Source organism: Rhinopithecus roxellana, chromosome 6 (genome assembly GCF_007565055.1).
Source record: "Rhinopithecus roxellana isolate Shanxi Qingling chromosome 6, ASM756505v1, whole genome shotgun sequence".
Classification (NCBI taxonomy): Eukaryota; Metazoa; Chordata; class Mammalia; order Primates; family Cercopithecidae; genus Rhinopithecus; species Rhinopithecus roxellana.
Window position 1 is genome coordinate 26,307,123 of NC_044554.1, and position 22,502 is coordinate 26,329,624.

The window sequence follows — 22,502 nt, forward strand, 5'->3', positions numbered from 1 at the left end:
GTCATTGCTTGATTGTTTCCTTTTTACTTACGCATAGCCTCAGTAGGTAGAATAGGCCAGTTAGTAACCTGCCTTAGGTCACACAGCTAGCAATGGAGGAGCAGGCTTGGAACCCAGGCCATCTTGTGCAGACAGCCTGCACCCTGTCGCTCATTTCACTGCCTCTGTGGTCAGCTGTTTTTCTAGCCTGCTGTACAAATGGTAGGTCTGGACTTTATTCTAGCAGTAGCTTGGTGTAGATTCACAGGCTATAAATTAATTACCTCAGTGTGGGTTGTTTCCTTTCACTCTGGTAAGCTAGGCCTAATCTTTGTTTCCTTTTTTAACTCAGAGATGGTGAAGCCCCACTGCAATAAAGGGATTTCCCTAGAGCATGGCCACCTTTGCAGATCTGGGCTGGTGAGGTTTTCTGTGCCCCTGCTGAGCCGGATGATCATTGCTGGGCTATCTTATGGTACATTTGCCTTGCAGCATTTTCAGGAAGCAGAGGATACTTCCAACTGAAAGGAAACTTTGAGCAAAAGAAAACCTCTCCTGTAGGAAAAATTTGACAGGTCTCTCTCAAAATGCTGGTCTGTACTGAGAGCTAAGTAACTACAGTGTGTACAGCTTTAGGCTCCTGCTTTAGAGCTTGTTGACATGCCTAGCGTTTAGGGACTCAGCTTTGCCAGACCTCGAAATGAACCCAGGGTAAGGTTTCTATTCAGTCACTATCCTTTTCTGCTGAGTGCATTTCAGGGAGAGGCAGCACTGAGGTAAAGGATCAGGTGCCCTGCAAAATAACTGTGTGCATGGAAGTGCTTAGCAGTTTGCTTCCTGGCCCTAGGGAGACAATTATCTAACTGATCTCCCCTAAGCAATGTTCTAAGAGCCTACTATGGACATTTAAAGTATAGGGCTGACCCTGGGGAAATTGATTATTTGGGGGCCTCACAATTTCTATGCTGGAGACTGAAATTATCAAATTAAATTGAATTTCTTTGGAAAAGAGAGCTAAAAACAAAAACCCTGGTATTTCCTCTGTAAAGAAAAAGTCAGTTAACTGAAAAAATATACAATGTGTTTAAAAATAAACAGGTGTATATTTTATGAGATATCCCTAATACTTCTTAGTTCACAAGTTGAAAGCTAGCAATGACTTTGTTATACCATCTAGCTCACTCTTCCCTTTTAGTTCCTGTGCCTGTACCCATCCATCCAGCTTTTTCCCTTACTGAATTTCAAGATACCCCTGTGTCTGCTTGGCACAAGCCTTTCCATCCCAGTCCAGTTCCATCCACAAGAACTGCACCTGTCATCACAGTCTAGACCTGCCAAGTTAGTCTTTTATCTGCTAGCAAAGACATGCCCAGCCTCTGCAGGCAGTGTTTATTTCAGTGGAGAAAATCTCTGGATTTTGCTTCGCTTTTGGGAGTGGAAGGTGGATATGTGCAGAAAATGCTTGCCTTAATTATCTCAAAATGTGATAGAATGCATAAAATTCTATATGTTGTATTGACATTTATACATAGATTCCTATATCCCTATTAAAATGTGTGTGTATGTATTTCATTGGATACAGGGATCAATACACATTTTAATAGGATGCAGGATATGTATATGTGTGTATAGGTATATAGATATACATATATGTACATATATGTATGTGTATGTGTGTGTGTGTGTGTGTGTGTGTGTGTATAAAACAGAGATATTTTTAAGAGCCATCCAGAGCATAATTTTTAAAAGTTGGAATCAAGAACAGGAAATGGAGAAAATCAGAATGATAAATAAAATAATTTGTTCATGGATTAAATGTAAAAGAAGTGTGTTTTTGGGAAAGTGGTAGCAGATGACGATTGAATAGGAATGAGTTATAACAAAAGATCTGTTTATTGAATTATCACTCCATGCCAGGTGTACTATATTAAGCACTTTGCATATATTATTTCGTTTAATTCTGATTGAAATTCTGAGTGGTAGGTATGACCAGTGTCTTTATATTGCTAAGTATAAACAGACACAAAGTTTAAATAATTTGGCCAAGATTATATAGCAGTTAAATCATGAGATTCAAACCCAGTTCTCTGACCTTGCCTTCCATCTCCTCTTATTCAAAAGTAAGAAAGCAGAGTTGAAGATTGCTGTGTCTCCTTTCACCCCTTTTTCATCCATCTCAAGAACTTGAACTGCGCTTCAGGTAGCACTTTAATTGATAGGCATATGGATCACCCAAAATGATGGTGATTCTGGAACAAAGAGTGGAAAAAGACGCAGGGAAACTTGATTACAAGGGCTCCTGGGGGTTTGGGGTGGGAAGTAGCACATAAATGTCAAGCTGTGTCATCTCTGAAGCACCTTGCCTCTTGACTCTAGAATAAAGAATGAGAGAGATGCTGTGAGGGCCAGATGGCTGGGGAGCCTGCAGACAATGAGAGGAAACAGGCTCATTTAACCTTGTGAGATTACAGCTTCTTGTGTTCACCACAGAAGTAAATGATCTTCTGCAGGAGACCCTGTGTCAGGCAAAGAAAGTAGATTGATACCTGTCGTGGACTGATTGTGGACATGAGCATTTGGGTAGAACAGATTAATGATAAGATATGGCAAAAGTGAAGAAGGTCAATGAACTAATGGCGGATAAAGGGACAAAACTGCCATTTTGGCTTTTTCAGCTTACATTTCAGCACAAATTGAGAGACTTGAAAGTCATGTAGTTGTAGTAAATCAGTAAAGACCTAAGGACTAGGCATTCAGAAAACTTGTGACTTACCTAGGAAAGTTTGCTAGGTAGGGATGGAGTGAAGACTAGAATTTAAATTTCCAACACTCTGCCCTAGCATCATTCTGCCTCTCATAAGGTTTGCCTGGGAAGGTGGATAGCAGCAGGGTGTAGCGGTTGATATTTTCATTTTAACAGATACACAGAAGTGGGTCAGGTAGATAAGAAAGAGAGAGTGGGGAGAGGGAAAGAGAAAAGAAAAAGGAAAAGAAAGAGGGAGGAGGAAGACTGCAACCTTCTTTGGAGGAAATATTTTTTTCTTTTTCCAATTGGCCATGGGTTAGTCCAGATTTGTCCAGCCTAGAACATAGACCAATACTTAGCACATTTATATTTTATTTGTGTGATCATTTATTGTTTTCCTTCTCTTTAGAATAGAAGCATCACGAAGGCAGGAAACATATCTGTGTTTTTGTATACTACTGTACACAAAATGCCAGCATAAATACTTAGAAAATATTTGTCAAATGCACATAAGATCCAAGGAATGAATAAATTAACTGACTGCATCAGAATTATCTGGGAACTTGTTTAAAATGATAGATTCCGAGCACCACCCAGACAAACTGAACTAGAATCTCTAGAGGAGGGACCTAGAGGACAGCTGGCAGGGCTTGGGGTGAATGACACAGGCTGGCTTTTCCCAATTCTCAGTGGTCTCCATGGCTTTGCTCAGGAGAGTTACCCTCCCTTTTAGGCCACAGTGGTTAATGCTGCGGTGGAAAATCTCATCCTGTGAACTTAGAGACACTGAGGTGGGGATGGACCATTGGCTGTTGACCTTGAAGAGAGCCTTACTTCCCTGTGTTTTCTTAAAGTCTTGGCAACAGGTGGCCAGAAAGGCAGGTGGAAGGGCAGGATGCCAGTTTACATGGCCCCCGCAACTGTTTAGGGGAACAGGTGGCTGAGGAGGGATTGACTGAGATCTAGGAAGCAGGAGGCCAAGACCCACTCAGTTGCTATTCCATATTCCTAAACAAAATATACAGAAACCAATAATGTAAAAAAAAAAAAAAAAAAAAAAAAAAAATTATCTGTCATAAGGAATTAGGAAGGACTTTGAAAGAGTCAATATGGTAAAAAGAATATACTTTAGGATCAAAAAAGAAACTAAAAATGTTACAGGTATTACTGTAACACATGCCAATTGCCTAGGTTTATCTTCTTAAGCCCAGATAATCCCCTTTTGCCAAAAAAAAAAAAAAAAAAAAAAAAAACTGTTTACCACCAGATATATTTTTGAAGACTTAGAGCAGGTGTTGGTTTGGCAATCTTTCTATCTAGGAGTAGACTGCCATAAAGTTTCATATTCTTTCTTCAACTTCTACCATCACTGTATCTATCCTCCTGTGACATCATTGTAATTCTTAAGAAGCACTTAGCCAATTTCAAGCTTTGACATATTTCGATTTCCCACGGGTTTAATGGCATTGGTGTGGAATTACTGTGCTTTTGCTGTGTGGAAATCTGGAAGCATTTTTGAGTGTGATAATGGGGCATAGGGAAATTTCTAACGCATGAAATGTTTTATATATAGAAAATACAATTCAAAAGAAGAGGAGGACTTATTGGATAGGAAGAATCTAGGCATCTTGAGCAAAGACTTTCAGGTCTGCAAGATTGATGGAAGGGCCTTGTTTATTGTTTCTTTGTCAGATTTTTGTTCCCTGCAGGTAAACATGAGACAAGTTTGAAGCTTAGGGCAGCTGGAAACCTGGGTCTCTGCCCCCATCTCCCAGCCCCAGTACTCCTTGGCTATCCTCTCTGCTTCTGTCAAATAATAATGAAGGAACTCACTGGGAATTGGAGACTGGGTCCTTGCCAAATGTATCTTTGTTTTAAATATGATATGGGCCCCGAGTATAGCTTCTGGCCCTTCTGCCTTGCAAGATATAGGTCCAAACCTCTTCCTCAGCCCTCATTCCCAATTTCATCTCCACCTCCCTTATTCCCAGAAGATAAACCTTACCTGCACCTCCACTGAGATCAGTGTCACCCAGTTTTTATCCGGTTATTGCCTTCTAGCCTGGGAAACAGCTCATATCACGCTCTACTTTCCAAAACAGAATGTCTCCCCCTGTTCATTCTTTCTCTTTCTTCCTATCTTAGAGCAAGAAGTGGTTTTTTTTTTGTTGTTGTTGTTTTGTTTGTTTGTTTGGTTTTTTGAGACGGAGTCTTGCTCTGTTACCCAGGCTGGAGTGCAGTGCTGCGATCTCGGCTCATTGCAACCTCTGCCTCCTGGGTTCAAGCAATTCTCCTGCCTCAGCCTCCCGAGTAGCTGAGATGACAGGTGCCCACCACCATGCCTGGCTAATTTTTGTATTTTTGTAGAGATGAGGTTTCACCGTGTTGGCCAGGCTAGTCTCGAACTCCTCACCTCAGGTGATCTGCCCGCCTCAGCCTCCCAGAGTGTTGGGATTACAGGCGTGAGCCACTGCGCCCAGCCGGTGGGTTACTTTTTAAAGGCAGAATAGATGTGCTTCCTACTTGGCATCATGTCTCTGGGTAATTTGTACTCTTTCCCACCATCAGTTTCTCTCTCTCCACTGGATTCTTTTCCCCTAACACAAATATGTGTGAGTCTCTCATTTTCGTAAAAAACAAAATGAACACAAAATCTTTTAGTGATCCTGCTGTTTATTTAGACAATCTCCCATTATGTCAACCAGGCTAGCCCTTATCATCCATCCAGTCAACCTTCCAACTATCCTTCCATTCAGTCTTCTAGTCATCCCTCCCTTTCTCTCTCCATCTCTTCGTCCAACATTAACTGAATGCTTACAATGACCTTATTTTACACATTAGAAAACTAATCCCCAAGGAATCAAGAAAAGCAACCAAGGTCACATAGCCCAGCTATCTAGTTTAAAGGGGTTTTGCCTTTAAACTAAATGGTAAGGTCCCTGTTGACTTCCTCAATCCCAAACCCGCTTGATACTTTTTATTCTCATCTTACCTGACCCTCTTAGGGGAAGAGCATGAATAGGAAAAAAGCACAGGAGAGGTTTTTAAGACTATGAAATGCATATTTATATTTTAATTTTTTGGTTATCTGTCAGACTAAAAACTGTTTTGTTCCACTGTGACAGGCCCACTGAGCTACTAGCATGTCCAAGAAGTACTATTAAAATCTAAATTTGTTTATGAGAGCTCCGCTGTTTACATTGTAGGTATGCACCAGGGAAAAGAATTCAAAGTGACACCGAATATGTGAGCATTAAATAACACCATCTGCCCATTTGGATCTGTGCAGCTCTTTTAAAATACTGTGAGGTAATCGCCCAAAGCCTGACATGTTTCAGAATAAGGGAAAGATTTTTGTGTTAAGACCCTAGATGAGGACACTGTGTTTGAAGTTTCAGAAGGTTTTGAGTTCTTCCCTTCTTTCTTTCCTAGTTGTTCATTCAATATTTATTAGAAGGACAGGGTCCTTTTTTATTCTAGTGTCCCTGGTACACAGCAGAGGTCCATCTTTGTACTTGTGTTCTCTGTACACAGCAGGGGCTGTACTATTGCAGGGATATGACAGAGCTGAGAAGGCCCTCCTTTTTTTCCCCAAACAGCTGCATGAATAACCCAGTCTTTACTGAAGTCTGTTATTACTGCATTAGAAATACTGGGTCGAAGGTCTATCACCTATTACAAAGCAAATGTCCAGTTAATACAAGTCATTTTTACCTTAGGATGAGTAATCTGGTCCCAGTTGATAGACTACTTCTGGATTGGTTTTTATAACTAGGAAAGCACAGAGGGACAGTGTCAGAGGGCACTTGGAAGTAAAGATTCGAAAAAAGGAATGATAGGCTACATCTGTCCATTTACATGAAGCAACAGAGCTATAAAAAGCCTTGTTATAGGGCTTTGGTAAGATAGTGACAGAGAGTAGGGGCTTCTGGCTAAGTGACTAATTAGCTATGAGACTTTGGTCAGGTCATTGTACCTTGATGGGTAGTTCTCATTCTGCATCTGTAAGTGGACTCTATGTAGTCCTTTAGGGTCCTTTGTAGCACTGACACTTTATGGTTCTGCTGGAAGAACTGAGAAATCTGAAGAAAGCCAGAGTTTGTGTGTGTGTGACAGGTACGGGCATGTCAGGAGCCTGTGAGAGGTATTATGGATCTGTGACATAGACTTGTAGTGGCAGGGGCGAAGTCTGTAATCCTGGAGCACTGCTTATGGTTGGTGTGGAACATGTAGTGCTGTGTGATGGAATCAGTGAACTTATGACTGGCAAGTGCTCCAGCAGCACAATATAGAAAGCAGAAAAATGACTTGGGGCAAATAATTTTCTGGGTCCTTTGGAGTCTTCTCTTCTAATAAAGGCAAAGCCATGAATCTATTGGGGGCCTTGTTGAGTGGTCAGGACTGTACAGTGAGCAGTACCCTTTGTCATGATGATTTCCAGTACCTTCTACCAATCGTCTAGTAACAGGCAAAATGCTGTACTAACCTGAATTGTAGACTGGCATAAAGAGGAGTGCCTCATGGTAGCATGTGAGGTGTGCTGCCCGTGGAAGGGATGTGCATTGTTAACATAATAAATGGCAGCTTTGCTATTATTTTTGAAAACCAACTGCAGCAGGCACTGACTTAGGTGTTTTACATGGGGTTAGTATGAAAATTGAAGACTCTTGAGATAAACAATAAATATGATTTCCACTTACAGTTGAAGAAACCAATATTCAGATAATAACTCACCTTCCAGATCTCTTCTAGACTCCCTTCTATATCCATGGTGTGTAAATTTATCATTCCTGAACTTTCTTCCTTTATGCAAAATCCCATTCCTAGTCATTCCAAATGTTACAGGTTAGTCTTGTCCCTTCTTAACTTGATAGTATATTCTCCCCTCTCTGCCCAGAGAAAATACTTGGATGTTTTAACATGTGATAATTCACGATAGGTTGAGCACTTTAAAAGCTGAAAATCCAAAATCTTAAGTGCTCCAAAATCTGAAACTTTTTGAGTGCTGACATGACACTCAAAGGAAGTGCTCATTGGAGCATTTTGGATTTTGGATTTTTGGATTAGGGATGCTCAACCAGTGTGATACACATATTCCAAAATCTAAAAATACTCAAAATCCAAAACATTTCTGGTTTCAGGCATTTCATTTAAGGGCTCCTCAACCTATAGTGAGAAAGAATAACTCCCTGGGATTAAATCAAGGTGTCCTGTTATAGGATTGGAAACATTTCATTGGATTGATACTTCCTTCTCTGGTCGTTCATAAATGTTCCTTATATCTTTTTAGAAATCTTTAATAGAACAAAAGAGAGAAAACATCAGTTTTAAAATTATAGCCCAGAGTCCATTCTAGAGTAGATAATCTTGTTTTTATGGAATAAGTAAGGATAAAGGTAATTTTATGTTAATTGCACATTTTATGTTATAAAAATGTAGTTATCCTATGAGACTCTGGGATATGATTGATTCTTAAATTTCTTCTGTGGAATGATTTGTGACTGCCTAAGGAAACCCCCAATCAGGGAGCAGAGAAAAAGATGTGGGAGAGAACTACTTTGAGCAGTGGTAGGAAGTGTTCACTGTAGAAAGGCAGAGAGCCCAGGTAAGAAGTGTTGGGGGAGGTCACTGCTTTTCCAGTGCTTAGGAAGTCCTGACTTCAGTCTAATCATGTAAGCATCATTGTTCTTTCATTACTGAAAGTTATTTCTTTTCCCTTTTGTAATTCACAGTACATAACAATTAGTAGGCTCGTGAACTAGTAAACATTAATGGTGTACAACAGATGCTTGTGTTTATAAAGCGCTTCTCTGCAAGTGGGATAATGCTGAACCTCAGTGGCTGGGTGCTATCCATGTGGGAAATGGGATACATCTCATTCTTTTGTTCTGTAAAACCAATATTTCCTTAAGGAGGTCTTACCAAACACCCCCGCCACCTCCCCTCCCCGATTTTGCTCTTAAGCATTTTACACAGGTGTGGTTTTTATCAGAATATAAAGTGCAAAGAACTGGAATATTTCATAAGCCATATTTCAAAAACTGAGTTATTTGTATACATTTGTAGAATTGTCTTTCAGCTATGGTGATTTTGTTATTTGAATATTATATATAAATTTGGAGAAAAATTATATTGAGCAGTTCTTAACAGTGTTCTTTTATCCATGATTGATATTATAGTTTTTTGAAACCAGTATTAAGCAGAGAAAGCCACATTGGGAATTTTAAATGTTATTATTAATTTTACTAAAATCTAATTTTTAGAGTAAACAGTTTTTGAAATAAAAAGTACTTAAGGTGGATAGAATTACTAAATGTAACATGTTTTATGGGCATGTGTACAGAAGTTATAAATGATAACAGGGACTATAAACACACTTATTTTTCTGTTTTAGATATTTGAATGGTGGTATTTTCGCAAGTATGGAACTTCATTCATTGAACAAGTCTCAGTAAGCCACTTGCGCCCCCTTCTGGGAGGGGTTGACAACAACTCTTCCAACAATTCTAATTCCAGTAACGGGGACTCCGATTCCAATAGGCAAAGTGTCTCAGGTATGGAATTTCCTTCAGCTTGCAATATTATTTGCTTGCTCTTACTAAATTATTATTGTTACTCATGCTAAGAGAGTAAGAATGCTGTTATTTAAACATTAGGCTTCAGAGAAAAATGCAGTTCATTTTCCCATGGAGTTGACAACCTGTATCAGAGAAGGAGGGTATAAACATCCTAGGGAAAGGAAATGCTTATTAATTTTACCCCCCCCCCCTTTTTTTTTTCCATGTGAGAGTTTTGCTCTGTCACCCACGCTGGAGTGCAGTGGCATGATCTCGGCTTGCTGCAGTCTTCACCTCTTACGCTCAGGTGATCCTCCTACTTCTCAGCCTAGCAAGTAGCTGAGACCACAGGTGTGCACCACCATGCCTGGCTAATTTTTGTACCTTTTGTATAGATGGGGTTTTGCTATGTTGTCTAGGCTGGTCTCAAACTCCTGGGCTCAAGTGATCTGCCCGCCTTGGCCTCCTAAAGTGCTGGGACTACAGGCATGAGCCACTGTGCCGGGCTTTTCCCATTTGACTTAACCAACGGTCATTTAGGTCAGTGTTCCCAACCTGATGCTATAGCTTCCTTGTCCATAGTTTCTCAAACCTCAGTGAATATATTCATTTTCTTCCATGATAATGGCAGAATCTTGTGTCTGACTAGATCTGATCACATCACTCCTCTGCTTAAAAGGTATCATTGGTTCCCATTCCACTGAAGATAAGACCCAGGTTCCGGATTCCTTAGCACAGCATGAGCTGCTAGCCAACTTTGGCTTCTGTCACAATCCAGTCCCTTTCCCATATGTCCTGTTTTCTAGTCACTTGAAGCCAATTTTTATTTCTTGAACATGCCGTGTTTCTCATGACACTCTGCCTACAAGTCTCCCTTTTCCCTTATTCATCCATCCAAATCACTATCCAAACCAAATGTCACCTCCTGGGAAGCCTTCTCTGATAGTCTGTATACTATCTCTCTACTTCTGTTAATCTTTAATATTTTTACCTTTAGCAACACTTATCAAATTACACTGTGATTTTTAAAGTATGGCTTTATTGTAGTATCTCTAGCATCTTGCAGTGTCTACTATTTCTTTGAAACAAAGCTGCTGTTACAGCACTAAGAATAGCATCAACATTCATATAAAGAATAAGGCTTAATCAAGGCATCCACTAAGAGAGACAGCAAAATAATAGTGAAAATGAGAAGGATATGAACTCTTCATTGCATTGAGAAATGATGTCAAGAGATTTAGATCAAGTAGAGAGAGAAGGGAAACTTCAATGAAAATATAAATGTATTCACTATAAAAAATGGTCTCAGATGAGGATGGTTTCTGTTTTCAATTTGTTAATTTTCTACAATGTTCTTTGTCATTCAAAGGCTATATAGTAACTCAAGTCAGACAAGAGCACAATTAATCTGTGGGATATACACAGGAGATGCAAAGTGGTAGCAGTTATCCACCACTGCTCATGCCTGGTGACTGAATGATCAAGATTCTTCGTTAGAATAATAAATAGCATTTATTATAGTAGCTTGTTTAAGTAATGTTTTGCTTTGCTGAGGTCTCTTTTCCTTTCATAAAGTGAATGAGTTTACAAAGTCTCAGATGATTTTGTTACCTGGCTGGGCAATGCCATCTTTTATACATGTACCCTTTAGTCATAAAATAAATTGTACCAAGAGGTGCCCAGTACTACTCATAGCAGGCTGGCAGAGTCTATTAAGAGAGTATTGACTTAAAATCTGGAACAAAATTTATGTATACACTGATCCTTGATTCTTACAACCTGGTTAAACAGTTACGAAATGTGGGTCGGTTATTCTAGACAGGAAGGCAAAAACCTAATGTGGCTTTTTAAATTTCTTCTTCTTTATCCTTCAAGTTTTAGAACTGGTGGCTCTCTCCTTGAAGGAGCAAATTACTTTTCCCAGCTTGGGTCGGGATCTCCTCCTTTGTTTTCCTTAGATTTGTATGTTTTCCTCATACAACCAGTGCACTTATCACTTTGTCTCCTTCGATAGACAGACTTTTCCATGGGGATAGGAACTTTGCCTTTAAAAAAATCATGTTCATAAAAACCTACACAAGACTAGGTTCATAAGAAGTACTTAGGAATGTTTACTCAGTTGACAGAGAGACTGAGCTAGGAAATTCTTCCCACCTGTTTTATAAGAGGAGAAAGTACAGGCCTTGCATGTACTCATGCGTTGATTCATTGAGTTTCAAAGAAATAGGACACTGCGAGAGGCTAGAAATAAAGCCATGCCTTAAAAATTACAATGCAATTTTATAAGTGTTGCTGAAGGTAAAAATATTAAAGATTAACGGAAGTAGATAGTATACAGACTATCAGAGAAGGCTTCCCAGGAGGTGACATTTGGTTTGGATAGTGATTTGGATGGATGAACAAAGGAAAAGGGAGACTTGTAGGCAGAGTGTCATGAGAAACACGGCATGTTCAAGAAATAAAAATTGGCTTCAAGTGACTAGAAAACAGGACATATGGGAAAGGGACTGGATTGTGACAGAAGCCAAAGTTGGCTAGCAGCTCATGCTGTGCTAAGGAATCCGGAACCTGGGTCTTATCTTCAGTGGAATGGGAACCAATGATACCTTTTAAGCAGAGGAGTGATGTGATCAGATCTAGTCAGACACAAGATTCTGCCATTATCATGGAAGAAATGAATTCATTAACTGAGGATAACCTGTGTAAATTCTCACGTTTGTTTGTATTTTTTACTTGGCTAAGACTGAGCTTTTGGATATTATTACTAATTCAATGATAATATTATTATCTACTACTATTCATTTAATATTAATATCTACTAGTATTTACTGAGTGCCTACTATGCATTCTATATTTCTATTCATTTATTATATAATAGACAGCATTTATTATCTGATATCATAACAGTGTTCAAATAGTTATCCTTAGAAAAATGGAAATTTCCTTGTCTAAGTATATTTAGGTCTCCGTCTGCCCACTTCTTGACATTCGGGCTTCTGATATTTGGCTGCCTCAGCTAAACAAACATGTATGCTAGTTTGGAAGTGCCAGATACCACTGGAATAATACCATTGTCTGTTTCTGGGTTTTTGTGGTGATTTTGATTTTTGAATAAGAAAAATAATAAAAAGGTACATTGCCTGAATTTATCTCTACTTTTAATCACTTTCTATTTCATAGTCTTATTTTATTTTATTTTATTTTATTTATTTTATTTTATTTTATTTTATTTTTTGAGACAGAGTCTTGCTCTGCCACCCAGGCTGGAGTGCAGTGGCCGGATCTCAGTTCACTGCAAGCTCCGCCTCCCGGGTTTACGTCATTCTCCTGCCTCAGCCTCCTGAGTAGCTGGGACTACAGGTGCCTGCCACCTCGCCCGGCTAGTTTTTTTGTGTTTTTTTTTAGTAGAGACGGGGTTTCACCATGTTAGCCAGGATGGTCTCGATCTCCTGACCTCGTGATCCGCCCTTCTCGGCCTCCCAAAGTGCTGGGATTACAGGCTTGAGCCACCGCTGCCCGGCCCCTCATAGTCTCATTTTAAATGCTAAGTATCAAGAAGGTCCAAAGCTGAGGGTTATCAGTGTATTTTCTTAAACTTGTTTAAAAATTCCCATTGCCTTCATAATAATAAAATGACTATTGCCTTAATAACAGAAGGGTGAATCTATTGATTTTCTTGAAGCATCGTAAGACAGCCCTTTGCTGAATTGTACATGAAATATAACATGGCTCACAAAGTCTCATGGATGTTGGCAAAGGCAGTATAATGGTATTTTATTGATTATTTGAGAAAATCATTGAAAAAACTAAGAATAAATGGAAAATATCCGTTATAAACATTGTTCTGTATGAAAATTCAGTGTAACTCTTTCCTTAAGGAATAATTTGTTTTGAATAAAAGCTGAAAACATGGCCTACCTAAGAACGATTTGGGATGGGGGTGGTGGAGTGAGGAGTGAGAAAGGTTGTTATGGTTACAGGCAGATTGTGCATATATTTTTAAACTTCTGGATTTGTACAAAGTGGCCTGAATGCAGACTTGCTCAAAATTTGCAGTGATCTTTATCTGTGGGCCAGTGGAGAAATGTAGTTAATGATACAGTTTCTTACTTCAGACAAACTTCACGTTGTTTGGCTGAAGTTAGCATTTGTGTCCATTCCACTGGTTTTGCTTTATTTGGGAGCTAAACTGCTGTTTTTCTCTCAGATATGCAATTTCTGATAAACTCTGCTTATATATTCTGTCACATCACTATGTTTCTCACTACCATTTCTTAATTCAGCTTAGTTTATGAGCTGATGATGAATAGGGATTTAAAAGGTCTCAGTAACATTCTGAATTTGTGTTTATGGGAACATCTGTTTGATAATTTGCCTTGTTCTCAAATAAGATGCCATAAAGACAAAGGTTTGTAGTGTTTACCTTCTTCAGGATAATGGGAAAAGTGGAGAGTGCTCTGTCACATGAAAAACATCCCTGCCAAAGTCAAGTTTAAATTATCTGAGATACTTTAATAGCCTCTTGCATAGAACTGGATCTTTAAACACACTGGATAGTCACTTGGCTTCCTGTCACAAATCATCTCCTTTTAATCTCTTTTAATCTTCATAAGATATGTATATTCCAAATTCTAAATAATTTTAATAATTCTATATAAATGTATATATTCTAAATTCTGAGTTAAATTTTACTACATGGCTAGAAGCAATTTAAGCACTGATTAAATTCAGATAATAAAGAAAAACAATGGCAATGTAGAAATTCAGGTAGAATAAAAAATATATTCAAGACCTTCGTAGATCCCAAATTTTCATAACACTAGAACAAATAATTTTCTCCATAGGAAGCCATTTCATTCCAATGATAATAACTAACACTCTTAGTGTCTGCTATCAGCTTTGTATGATATTATCTCTCGTGATCCTCACAATAGCCCCAGGAAGCAGATATTATTATTTCTCTTTTATAGTTAAGGGAACTGAGGTATAGCAAGGTGAAGTAATCTGTCCAGGGTCACATGGCGGATAACCTGGGTCGCCTTACTTCACAATCCAAGTTCTTAAGCACTTTAAAAAATTCAATTGACCTTGTCCAGAACCTCTATGAGGTCTATAAACCAAGATTAACATAATTATCAAGCAAATAAAATAATAATTTTAGTAAAATTCTGTACTACAGTGGATGACATTATTTCTGAAGTGACATTAACCTAAACTTACTGTAGGAACAGGTCAGTGGCAGGATTGCCAGTGGTTGACAGCTTGGGCTCTGGGTTCAGACGGATGTGGTCCTAATCTTCTGTATGTGACCTTGGGCGAGTTGTTTAACTTTCCTACGTCTTAGTATCTTAACCTGCAAACATGGGAATAGCAGTGATGTCTACCGCATAGAGTCACTTGAGCATTAAATGAGGTCATGTGGAAATGTCAAGTCAGAGGACAGCCATTTGGCAGTGTGCCCAGATGAACTGATTTCTCTACAAATATGATTGTGGAGCATGGCAGTCACTTGGAGGTATGGCTTTGTGGTCAGCTAGGCGTACTCACTAGCTGAGTGACTCTTTTATATTCAGGCCATTCAGTGCTTGCCTTTCAAGTATATTCCTCAGCAAATTGCCAAGTGCTACATGTCAAGGACCTTTCGGGCTGCTCTGTAAGAGTCTCAATGAGGGTAAACTCACCACAATCTAATGGATGTGTTGAAAGTGATTATCTTAGCCAATGTTTTTCACATCTTTTTAAAATCCTTTACCACTAAAATTTGTGCTCTAGTACAAATTAGATCTCCAGTTAAATGATGATAATACCTAAAACAGTTTTAGTAGCTAGGGAATACTTATTTAGTAAAGTTATTTCACAATTTCCACATTATTTGGTAGGATTGGTTGACTTAGGTAAAAAATGACCAATGAGAAGTGTATGGCAGAAGCTGCTACAGATTTAACCATCTCAACAGTATTCTTGAAGAAAGTAGTACATTATCTTAAATAACAGGCCAAAATAATGGTCTTAAAATTCACATTTACTTATATCTTTTGTTATTTCATAAATAATTTGAGATAGTAACATATTTGAATTGAAAGCTACCTACATATTTTTGTGCCTTTACTTCTAATCATTGTTTCAAAATAACATTTTAAAGTTATGAAACAGTTAAAGCTTAATTATTTAAGAATATGGATATTTTTACTCATAATGATTGCTTTAAATTGATCTGAATAATGTAGAGAATTGGGTATTCATTTCTGAGCTATCAAAGCTGATAAACATATGCACAATCACTTGTCAGAAATTGACTCATTTGGGGTTAATTTTATAATACAAGCCAATGAAACTTTAGCTAGCACCCTTTTTTATTGTACTTTGGAACTAAAGTGTTTAAAAGTGTTAAAAAGTTCCTAACGTTTTTCCAGAGGAGTTTTTAAAAACTGTTTCTCTAGTGAAAAATCTAACTGATGGACTCACAATATTTCCAAAATATGATGTTGCAGGATTTAACAGGTTTGTTGCATATAATGGACAGGAGTCGGGCAGTCTGGACACCAGGCCTTAATCTCATTTACCATAGACCTTAGGGAAATTAGCTTTTCTGTACTTTTTACTTTTGTAAAAAGGATGTAATATATACCTCTAACTAATGTATGTAAGGAATATAGATAAATTGAGCTTTAGGCCCCTTTACAGAAAGGATCAATGAAAATAAAGCTCATAGCAACAACAAAAGTTGCTGCTACTACTGTTTGTAATAACGTTGTCATGCTTGTCCATACTTTAGATTCTAGGAAGAAGTAGGTAACGTTTTGAAACCTTTCTGGGCCATGAATTAGCAATTTATAACTTTTGAAGTCCCTATGACTAGGAATGTTCTATCTTTTTTTTTAATTTTAGAAAAAAGTTTTCAGAGTTAAATTGGGTGTAGAATAATATTTTCTTTCTGTGTGATTAAAAGCCCTGTGACTATAGAGCCTTTTGTTTTGTTTTATGAGAATTGAGTTCTCTTCCCTTGAATAGTGTGACAAAGGGAAAAGTCTGTGGTTCTCTCAGAATATTTATTCCCTCTGTAGAGCTTCTTCAGGTGGGTGCCAGTTAGTTCAATACCCTTTTCACTTTTCTGCCAAGGCTAAACATTCCTCTAAGACATAAGCTGTTACCTTTTTTTTGTAACCCCCATGGCCTAATTGAGAGATTAATGCATAATTAGCCACTCAATACATGTTTAAACCACACAGTCTTATGAGTGATAGGATGGGCATTGTGGAAGAGTAGTTGAGTATGAAAATACATGAAATAAGTATGATTGTGATGAAAGGTTTAGTAGGGAATAGTGAGAGGGAGGGCTAAAAAAAAGGATTGGAGCTTGCTTTTAGAAGTACTTAGCTGTAGATAGTAAGCATTATTCTTTAGGTTCTTTGTCTCTCACACAGAAACTTGTAATTATCTCATTATGACAAAGTAGGGAATCTCTTCCGCAGACTTTGGGAACTAAACAAGTGTTATTCCAATATTTGCTGCTGCCCTTTTTCTTGAATTTCATTCTTGCATGTGTGCTGAGGATGGAACATTTCTGTCAGCACTTGTGAGTAGAGACTGCCCTGTGAATTGCTGCGTATGGAACTATAGAGAGCATGTTTGTTGTATTAAGGGCATATTTTTAACTATATTATTAATGATATTAGCAAGTTCATGATGAAGTCCCAATCAACTTCTAGTGCATCTTGAGGGCATTAAAATTGTTGATGTTAATGAAGAATGGAAAATTCCTTTTGGAGGTAAAATTTTAAATCTGATTTGAAATAAGGAATTTATTCCTTAAAGGAACAAATAAGAAACTCTTACGCTCTGGAGATCTGAGTATTTCTTGACTTAAATCTTCATATTCTAATATGCTTGGCATTTACGTCCTTCGTCCCTATCACTAAACCATCAGGCAGCCTGATACTTATGAGGTGTGTTCCCTAGAATGATTCCAGACTGAGTTTTTGCAGTCAAGGTAAGATTATGGAACAGAGGGACAAAGAAGAAATTAACATAGCTGTGGCCTAATTTTAAAGCAAAACTTTGACATGTGCTCATGTTTGACCTCTAGGTTGCTTGTTTCTTAAAAGAAAAATATACCTGTCTTGCACCTTCAATTTAGAGGGCATAACTAATGAAGACATTTCTTAGGTACTTCTTCATTATGTGTTTTATTCTCACTTAGAACAGTTTACATCTGATGCAATTACTTAGATCCTTTTTTCTAAGTTTTAGGGATAATTAAACTTAATTCAGCACACATACATGGCAACAATGTTAACACAGATTTCTTTTTAAGCTCAGTTCTCTAATGGAAGTCATAAAAGCAGTATTTCACAATGTTTGCTGCACCCCCTACCGGCTATATTGTGACACTTCCTAAATAAAGAGCATCTTTAGATACTGCTCAGTGAATACTTTAGGTATATACAAGATTTCTCTTTGGAGTTATTTTTTGTTTAGAAATCATTTCAATTGCATCTGATATGTAATAGAGTTGAAATTTTAATTGAAAACAGTTTTCTTTGTAATTTGTCAATTGATATTTAAACAGTGCTTATCCTTTCAGGTAGTATAATAATGTATTTGTTGGAGACAAAATATTTGCCATAGCCTTTTTACTAATATTTCAGATGAAATTCAGTGGAGGAGAAACATCTCCCCAAATGTCCTTCTTTTATAGTAAATAATTCTACCACGAGGATCCTTATCCATAAATCTATATTCATGTTTATTTTATGCTAGATACAAATCTTGCAATATTCATGAAGCTTTAAAAAGAGCACTTTGAATCTTAGAAGAGATTCTCTGAGCAGGGGTTGGCAGTGGTGAGGTCCAGGTAGTTATAATAGCCATAAGGGCAGGGATTATGGTGATTTGGCTCACCAGTGTGTTTCAAGCCATGATCTGGAGTCAGGGTGTTAGTGATTCCTCTAAGGGGAGAAAAAGTAATTACAGGAAGCATAATTTTCTAGTTAATGCCATATGATTTGACAGCCATCAAATCTCAGTTTCTCAAGAACAAAATGCAGAGATGCTAAATTAAGTGGACAAAGATCATTTTCTAAATGGCAAGTTAAGCTAAGTGACAAAAAATTTAGGGCCATTATTTATAAATATTGCGTGAATTTTAAGTGAGATCCTGCCCTGATTTAGAAATAAGTGCATCTTCTTTAAATGAAAACATGTATTCCTGTTACATGTACATCCTTTACTATCTTAACTAATATTTATTGAGATTACACACATGTTCCCAGAGTGTTTTGTGTTCTCCATTATCATACTGTGTTGAAATTGATGGTTTACTTATTTCCTCCAGTGGGTGCTCAAATTAATGCTCAGTGGATGGATGGACGTTGAATGTACAGGACTGAGGATAGAATCCTAATGAATCACCATGTGGCCTTTAATGTCCTTTGGATTTCTGCAATAATTGCTCACTTTTTTGTACATATGTTGTTGGATGTGTTTTTTGCTGGTTACACATGCACATAGATGTTTTGAATACTATTAACTGATTTTTTTCCTAATAAAATCTTATTCATCCAAAATCTAGTATTCTGAATCAGTAGAAAGTCTTAATCATAGACTGTTTTAAAAGAATTGTAGTTTATTAGTCATATGCTTACCATTGTAACACAGTCTTAAAGCTAATGTTTGACTTTTCTAAGTTAAAGTCCTTTTGTTCTAAATTTCTGTGGTCCTGGTATAATGAAAAGGTACGGTCTATTAGGACATGCTAACATTATGATATTAGTATGATGATTAGTACATGTATCTATGCAGGTAAATGATATTAAAGTGCTTTGAGAAAATTTTTAAAATTGCATTTCTTCCTACAATATGGTAACCTTATTAATTTTCTTATTCCTTTCCTGTGAGGCAAAAGCAAACTGGTAAATTATCATAAAATCACTGTTAGCATGAACTCAAATTAAGACTGTAAGGCTCTTTGCATATTATATTCTATAGTTTGTCTTGTCATGTACGTTATTGTGAGATATGTTTTAGACCAACAGAAAATAGGTTTACTTCTGCCTATACTTTTATCTGTAAGGTTTTAGAAGTAAATTCATAGAATCAGTTTGGACTGCTTGAAATAATTTTAGGAGTTATGAACTAGCTGATTTTGGCATGTATCTTGATTTGGCAAGTGAGGAAACTCAGGCCCAGAGAGATTAGGCAAAACTTTCCAAAGTCCTGGAGCCTGAGCCACATTTTGTGATTAACCACCCAGAGTTTTTCCACATTGCTTCCCATGTAAAGGATAGAGACTAGAATTATCTTATCAAATGGCCAGGAAGGGTGTTTTGCTGAATTAATTAGCTTTTAGTGTCACTGAACTTACGTGTAACATTTTCATATTTCTCTTTGTTGCAGAATGCAAAGTATGGCGAAATCCACTAAATTTATTTAGGGGTGCTGAATATAATCGGTAAGCATTTTGACAGCTTGGGAAACAAATGGGTCTGGTTCAGAGAGCAAAGACAGCAGTAAATGTTTTTGCTGGTTCATGTAGGGGTCATTGTAACAGTCTATTTAGTGCATCCATTTTTTAATACTATCTTCAAATGTTTTGATTTTTCTGTTTTATAAATATTTTAGCACTAGATTTGGGATAATTTACAAAAATGTGTAGTTTTTAGAGTTTTTGTATTAACAGTTATTCTTTTCAATATATACTATATATTCAAAACATTTTGAAGCTTACCTGGAATATGGTTATAGAGATGTCACAGAAGTTATGTTGGAATTTAGTTTAGCAAAGTAATTAGGCAAATTAGAATTTTCTTAGCTTTAGGAAAGTGTCTATTCATAATACGAATTAGGGAAGGTTTTCATTAGCAATGGCTAGTAAATTTTAAGATGAAAATACAGGGGAAAATGTTTATTTCTTTTGATTGATATAATTTCTGAAGGGAGAATAAGATGATTTAAAAAATTTTTTTTATTAATTAGCAAAGTTATTTTAGTATTCAGTTAATGGTCTGTATTTCAATACCTCTGCAGCTTAATATTTTATAGGTCTTGCTTTTCTCTCTCAAAAGTGTCTAATCATCTTATTTCTCCTTTGCAGGTATACTTGGGTGACAGGACGAGAGCCTCTTACTTATTATGACATGAATCTCTCTGCTCAGGACCACCAGACGTTCTTTACTTGTGACTCGGACCATCTGCGTCCCGCAGACGCAAGTATGAAAAATCCATACATCCTTCTGAATGGGAGGGCTTTTTGGCTTAAGTATCAAGATTTCTGCTTTTAGAATATCCACTCTGTAAAACTCCAATGAATAAAATGTTAAGTTGTTGATTGACTAATAAGAACCCAGAACTCTGATAATTATGTAAACCTTTATCACAATGAAGTATTGATGTAGAAATGAGTCCCCTCATAATAATTTGAATCATGATTTAAAAAAATATATTAAATTTGGTTTTATATATTTTAAAGAAATATAAATCTTATATGATGCTAATGAAATTATTGGTTGAGTTAGCGTGAAGGATCTTGCTCCTTTATGATATCCAAAGTAGAAATTGGAATTCACTGGATTAAAATGATTAATGAATATATTTTAGTGACTTTTATTTGCCGGTTTATAGGTTAACTATCGAATGGGGTCATGGCCTTGGCTATTGGAGTCCAGATGTGTGTTCCATCTGAGAAAATACTTTGTTTAGTGTGTATTTTACATTACGTGAGTTTCAAATAATTCAACCGAAATTTTTTGTATTATAAAACTAACTCAAAGTAAATAGGTGAAAAAATGTTTTTAAAAGGGAACCTCTGCACACTCTAAAAGAATTTATAAAATACAAATTTATAAAATAAATAAGGAGATTGTTACTCCTTTGTAAAATGGTACTCTTTGCTGTGGGAGAAACATCATGGTACAGTAAATATTCCCAAACATTGAGCTTTCCACCATATGTTCGGAAACTGCTCTGATATATGAAAGCTAGGTTTGCAGGTAAATTTGGGATGTCAGTACACATGTTAAGCAAAAGCTTAAGCACTTATTACTGACCCACACATCATTCCTGAAATGGTTTCAAAATGTTCTAACACCAAGAGTCTGTAATAAGTGCTTCAGAAAATGACCAATTATGTTGCATCTAAGTGAATGGAGAGGTTAGTAGCAATGTCATCTCAAAATGTGTAAAATAATGTATGTTCTCCAAAAACAAGTGACATTAATGTGCAAACGACATGCAAAATCTCTGTTAGAGTGCTTTCCTTGATTTCCTTAGCCTGTAGTTTTGTGAGCACAAAAAAGGTTTGCTATCAGCAATTGAAACACAGTGGAATAGCGCATTAATGTGACTTTGGAGATTTTGGCCAACCCTCTAAGCAATGAACTATATTCTTGTAATTTAAGCTGACATTCCCAATTTAGCTCTTGTCCTCTACTGAGTCTACCTAATTATATGTATTGATTGACTTGGTTTTTTCTCTTTTTCTTAAATAGTAATGCAGAAAGCCTGGAGAGAGAGAAACCCCCAAGCTAGGATTTCTGCAGCTCATGAAGCATTGGAGATAAATGAGTAAGTGGCGGAAAATCTTGCCGTTAAAAAGGAAATCTCATCTTTTGCTGAATATATTCAGTTGCCATTGATAAGATACTTAAATTAAACTGCATTTGAACTGGAGGATTATTTGGGGAGTTATTACTCTATTTTAAAAAGCTGTTTTATTTTTTTTAAATGAAGGACAGCCACCGTGTGGAGGTGGTTTTAGTCATTTTAGAGAGAAATTCAATGGCTTTGCTGTAATCCTAAATTAATTTCTTGAAGGGCTTTCCCTAGGATATTGTGAAGATGTAAAATAAATAACAATTATTTACATATCTAACACATTCTGACAGGGAAATTTTTCCAGATGTAGAATGCTCATGTGCACTAGAACGTTTTCTAGTAGAACTTCTGCTAGTGGGGAAAACATGATAACAACATAAGGTTTAAAAAAAATTTTAGAAACTATTTCAAGATTAAGACAAAGATAAGAGGAAATGCTGTCTTGAGTGTTGTTAAACATTCTATGGGTTACCAAGGAAGGCTGGGAAATCTCTTCTGGAGATCTCAGAAAATGAGAAAGATTCTTAAAGTTGGAGTCATAAAAACTCAGGGTTGGCAGAGACCTTAAAGGTCACTTAGCTCAACCACCCATCTGGTGCTTGAATCACCTCAACACTATCCTTGCCAAG

At 37.1% G+C, this 22,502-nt stretch overlaps 1 protein-coding gene across 16 annotated transcripts in view; it reads left to right on the forward strand.

Annotated features, from left to right (window-relative positions):
* The window catches only part of ST7 (suppression of tumorigenicity 7), a 278,422-nt gene that overhangs the window by 155,523 nt on the left and 100,397 nt on the right, over positions 1-22,502 (forward strand). For all 16 annotated transcript variants that reach the window (XM_030932961.1, XM_030932964.1, XM_030932969.1 and 13 more), the window contains 4 exons: positions 9,120-9,279; positions 19,678-19,732; positions 20,375-20,490; positions 21,768-21,843. In XM_030932961.1, the coding sequence (XP_030788821.1) occupies positions 9,120-9,279; positions 19,678-19,732; positions 20,375-20,490; positions 21,768-21,843 (407 nt within the window). The remainder of the gene's footprint in view (positions 1-9,119; positions 9,280-19,677; positions 19,733-20,374; positions 20,491-21,767; positions 21,844-22,502) is intronic.